At 44.7% G+C, this 5,523-nt stretch overlaps 1 protein-coding gene across 1 annotated transcript in view; it reads left to right on the top strand.

Moving 5' to 3' along the window:
* The window catches only part of Slc3a1 (solute carrier family 3, member 1), a 35,895-nt gene that overhangs the window by 28,641 nt on the left and 1,731 nt on the right, over nt 1-5,523 (top strand). The window contains exons 8-9 of the mRNA NM_009205.2: nt 2,729-2,896; nt 3,816-3,932. Of these exons, the coding sequence (NP_033231.2) occupies nt 2,729-2,896; nt 3,816-3,932 (285 nt within the window). The remainder of the gene's footprint in view (nt 1-2,728; nt 2,897-3,815; nt 3,933-5,523) is intronic.

Here is a 5,523-nt window from a genome sequence, read left to right on the forward strand (position 1 = left end):
ATGCCTCTGTTTTTAGTGGTGTCTTGTAGGGCTGTGGGGCATATCGTGGACTTAAACAGAGGGGAATTAGGGAAAGTTTAATCACTATTGATTCTAAGCTCACTGTTCTTTGCTGAGTAAAGTTAATTGCCAGTGGAATTGCCACTGCCTTTAGTGAATTTTAAGCATTCTGAAAAATGTGGACTTTTAGTTTTTGCTAGCATTTTCCTTATTTGGGAGATTCTTTTTAAAGAAATTGATTCATTTTCTTGGTGGTGCTGGACTTTGACCCCAGGTTCTCACGTTCTCACGATCGCTGGGCATGAACTCCACCAACGACCCGAGGTCCGTGGCCTTTAAGGAGCCGTTTTCGGGTCCTTGTTTGGCAGTTGTCTGTACCCCTAGTGTCACAGCTTTTGAAATGTTGTTTTAGCAGTGACTGGAAGTATTTTGACAGTTTCTAGTGTCCCAGGTACCTGGGACTGTCCTCAGCCTGTGAGGTCAAGAGGGTCTGTGCCACCACTTTGAGCCACTCAGGGAAAGATAGTCCGCTTTCAATTCCCAAAAGGAAGAACTTACCGTGTCCAGACGACCTGAGAAATAAGTTTACCCAATTGCTAAGAGCCCTGAGAAGGAGACAATGGACGACTGAATTTTCTGGCCACAAAACTAGAAAATCACTTTATAATGATTCACAAAGATGCAGTAAAGGGGGTTATCTTAGCACGTCTAAGGAAGGGAAGCTGTCTCCTTTTCCAGATTGCAGCTATCAAGTTTTCAGCCACAGGCTGCTTGTCCGGCACACTGTAACTTGAATACTGCCCTTTCTCCACGTTCCTTCATCTGTGAAATGGACACAGTTGTTGGCACACTGCTGTGTGAGGGCTAGGAAAGTACTCAGTCCGCCCACTGAACCCAGCTGCAGGGAAGAAAAGAGAACCAGGTACTTCTGTAAGCTGCACAGGTTCCAATATGTAACCGGAGCATTTACCACGTGGTAAATATGCCATACATAGTTGCAGGGTATGGCAGAAAATTTCAGCTTAGATTATGCACTTTTTTTTTTTTTTTTTTTGAGACAGAGTCTTGTTCTGTAGCCTACACTGATCTCAGATTCATGACCTGGCCATCTGGGCTGCCTCTTATGCCTTGGGATTACAAGCATGAGTCATCATGAGGAGTTTTATAAATTTCTTTGTAAGAACTAACTTACCTTTTGTCTTGGTGTGTGTGCACATTCATATATGTGTGTGCATGTTCGTACATGCATATGTGTGTGTGTGTGTGTGTGTGTTTGTGCACAGGTGAATATGTTGCTCCTTTGCCTGTCCACCTCAACTTTTGAGGTCTCTCACTGGGGCCTGGGGCTCTAATTGTCTGATCAATGCCCCAGGGATCTGCCCATCGCCCCCACCTCCCCAGTGATGGGGTTACTAGGATGTGCCGCCAAACCTGCCATTTTGCATGGATCCTGGGATCAAATTCAGGGCTCACAACTGTGCAACACGTACTTTACTACCTGACCTCTCCCCCTGGTTTCCCACGTTGCCTCTAGAAACTGGTTTTGGGATCTTAGAATCTCAAAACAGTTGAAGTCTGGGAATCGCTGCACCAACCACTCAAACTCCAGTCTCAGTCAAGCAAAGTTTATTGAACACACACCCCGAGATTGATCCATCAGGGCCGCAGACCAGACTTGGAAAATGATTGTGACCATGAATATTTCTCAGGGCCAGCTTATAGAGGCAAAACTTACCATGAGCTCGTGTTCAGGTGCAGAGAGTGCTGCCCAGTGGTCAGCTAAAGCCATTTTAGGTAGCAGACAGAACGGCTCGAATTGGCCTTTTATTTTAGGTAGCTAGACAGAACAGTTTTAATTGGCCTTTTATTTTGGTAGCTAGACAGAACGGTTCTAATTGGCCTTTTATTTTGATTGGTCCTAAATGGAGCTTATGGCTGTGGAATTTCCAAGAAGAACAAACCTCAGATTATAACAGGGCATGTGGTCAGCTTGACCCTGCTCTGAGTCAAGTTATTTTTCTGTGTCAGTAACGTTGACTGGCAGGCGTGGACCAAAATGGCAACAGTTATGCTGGGGCGGGGGGGGGGGGAGGGGGGAGCAGGCTTCAACAAAAATCAATACACAGTAGATGTCCCTGTCTTTTTAACCTAATTCAAGTGCTCTCTCTTTCTCTCTCTCTCTCTCCACCCCTCCTTTTCTGCAAATTGCTCTGTAGATCAGGCTGGCCTCCAACTCACAGAGATCTACCTTCCTCTCAAGTTCTGGGATTAACGGGGTGCACAGGCACTTTGTAGCTCTGATTTCTTACAGAATTTAGGGTCCCCAACCCAGGAATGGCACTGCGGGTGCACAGTGGGCTGGGCCATTGCACATCAGCCACCAAGTAAGAAAATGCTGTATAGGCTTGCCTGCAGCCCGATCTTATGGGGACATTTTCTCAATGGAGGTTCCTTCCTCTCGGGTGACATTAGCTTGTGTCATGTCAATAGAATACTAGCCAGCACAACAAGCAAGGCGGCACAAGGCCAGTTACGCAGCAGGTGGTCTGCTCAGGACCCATCGCTGGGCTTCCTGATAGAAGTGCTTGGGTTTTCTTTGTTTGTTTGTTTGTTTTTTTGTTTTTATTCTTGCAGTGACCTTCAGCTTGGCTTTTCATTTCAAGCAGGGTTATAAATCTTTCATGGAATCATGTGTAGAGGTGTGCTCTTAAAACCATTTGCCTTTCAGACTGGCGGACCGGAGACTCCTCGGCTGACTTCTCGAGTAGGGAGTGAGTATGTCAACGCCATGCACATGCTCCTGTTCACACTCCCGGGAACGCCCATCACTTACTATGGAGAGGAAATCGGGATGGGAGACATTTCCGTTACAAATTTCAACGAGAGCTATGATAGTGTAAGTATGATAAAAGCGCAGCTTTTTAGTTGCGGGCCACCGCTACGCGGCCAGCCTCCCACTGCTGTTCGCATTGCTGTCTCGGTGGTCAAGGAACTCACTGAGATGCCACCTTCTGAGCCACATAACTGAGCTTCTTGGACAGAACCAGGGACCCTGCAGGGTCTGAGGGGACCAGCGACTGTCTTTGTATATTATTCCTTGTCCTCTCCCTGAACTGCTTATGGACTCAGCTCTGGCTTTCGACCTGTTAAGTGATCACAGCCCTGCCTTGTCCTGTTACCCTTGTGTGGCTGTGTTTTTGTTTGGGGATGTGGCTCTCACGTCGAGTTGCAGGGTAGATGACATCCTGACCTTTTAATCTGTGCAGTTCGCTTTCACTTGTGTGACATTTTCCTTAAAACTTGGCTAACTTAAACTTTTCCTACCGGCAGTTCACTGTGCGGGGGTGTCCACACAGTTGTCAGGGTGGATGCAGGAGTGTCAGGGTGGATGCAGGAGTGTCAGGGTGGATGCAGGAGTGTCAGGGTGGATGCAGGAGCCAGGTGCAAGTCATGGTCAAGGTGGTCTGTCAGTGCTCTCTTACATCAGTTTATTACAGGAGGATGGGGTGTCATGAATTGCTAGTGGAATATTCTAAAATCTTCTTTTATTTTTTGGACAAAAAACAGTAGATTCCCAAACATTGAAAGTTCAGTTTGGAAAAGTGAATTTCCGATCAAGGAGATTATTGGCTATTTTCGAGCTGAAAGCACAATGCTGACCTATCTGTGTATGTTGAGGCTCCTCCATCACAAAAGCCAGGGAGTGCTGACATCAGTTCAGAGCTGAAGGGGCAATCAGGAAGTAGCCAGAAAGGGCCAGACGACATTTTTTGTACTAATTTGTTCCTTGCTTCCCTTTTGGTCTTTCAACATAGACTACCCTTGTCTCCAAGTCACCGATGCAGTGGGACAATAGTTCCAATGCTGGGTTTACTGAGGCCAACCACACCTGGCTACCCACAAACTCTGACTACCACACCGTCAATGTGGATGTAAGTATCGATAAAAATGTTACATGCATTTAGAACAAGGAATGGGTTTTCACCTGGGTTGCCAACATCCTGAACAGGTGGGAAACCTTGACGGAGACTCTTAGACTCGATCACAGACTCTTGCAATTTTCAAACTGTAAGGAGTTTGGAAGCCATGTTTTTGGTGGAACATGACCGGGTATACTAGTGCCCCATGAAAACCACTTATCATATTTAGTTCTTCACTAAAATGTCTGTGCCCAAGAGTTCTCAGGTACAATGGGAATCCTCCAGACGTCTTTACAGAAAGCCTGCCTACCCTTTCTCTAGAACTTATTATAAAGTGGCCACTAGGTCTTAAAGGACTAGGAGACATAAATGTGTACTATCAGGGGATGGGGACTGCATACCAAATAATCTGGTAGAAGCCTCTTACGGAGAAATCTAAATAAAAGAATACTATGATTACAAATAAAAGATAAAACGAGGCTTCAGGGGGATGAAACAAGGTACTGACATATACAAATGGCTCGAATTCTTGTTAAACGTATTCAGATTAGTTAAGACAAAATCCAGATATGAGAAATAGCTAAAAGACACAGGTAATTAACAGTTCTGCAGGCCACTGTAATGGAAGAAAGCTTGCAATTTAGATATCAAAAGAATGTTTAAGCCGGGCGTGGTGGCGCACGCCTTTAATCCCAGCACTTGGGAGGCAGAGGCAGGCGGATTTCTGAGTTCGAGGCCAGCCTGGTCTACAAAGTGAGTTCCAGGACAGCCAGGGCTACACAGAGAAACCCTGTCTCGAAAACCCAAAAAAAAAAAAAAAAAAAGAGAATGTTTATACTTTCTGATTTAGTAGTTTACTCTTACATAGCTGTATATATGAATATTCACATATGTGCAAACGATACATACGGAAAGTCTTGTCTATGGCACTGTTTGCAAGAGAAGTGTTAGTAATGATTCTGTCTGACAGAAAGCTGATTCATTAGCTCATGGGACTAAGATGTAGCTCTTGGGGAAAGAATGGCTGCACAGGTGAGAGAAAGCACTTTTTTTTTTTTTTTTTTTTTGATCTCAAGATAGGGTTTCTCCGTGTAGCTCTGGCTGTCCTGGAACTCACTCTGTAGACCAGGCTGGTCTTGAACTCAGAGATTTGAGTGCCTCTGCCTCCCAAGTGCTGGGATTAAAGGCATGCGCCACCATGGAGAACACTTTTAACATATATAAATACAACACTTGATGGTCCATGGCCCCATATGTAAACATGCCTACAGATGCTTGCAGTAGCTTGGGGTTACCATTTCATGATACCTAGTCATTTCATGATTGCCTTGAATATATTCTTCTTGCAACTGAAGTTTATGTGCATGTATTTCCTAGAGAAAAAAGACTTTCAGAAAGAAGTAGGCTTGGAAATATTTAATAGCAGACTAAATAGAATTCAATATGAAAGCAGTATATGAGAGAAATGCAGTTTTCAAACAGTGAAAAGCATTGAAGAGTCCACCAAACCCCACAAATCTTTATGCATGTTAACTGAAGCTTCAAGATATATCAAACAAGTACTTTGAGAAATGCGAAGAGAAAGAGACAAGCCCACGATTAC

Source organism: Mus musculus, chromosome 17 (assembly GCF_000001635.26).
Source record: "Mus musculus strain C57BL/6J chromosome 17, GRCm38.p6 C57BL/6J".
NCBI classification, from domain to species: domain Eukaryota; kingdom Metazoa; phylum Chordata; class Mammalia; order Rodentia; family Muridae; genus Mus; species Mus musculus.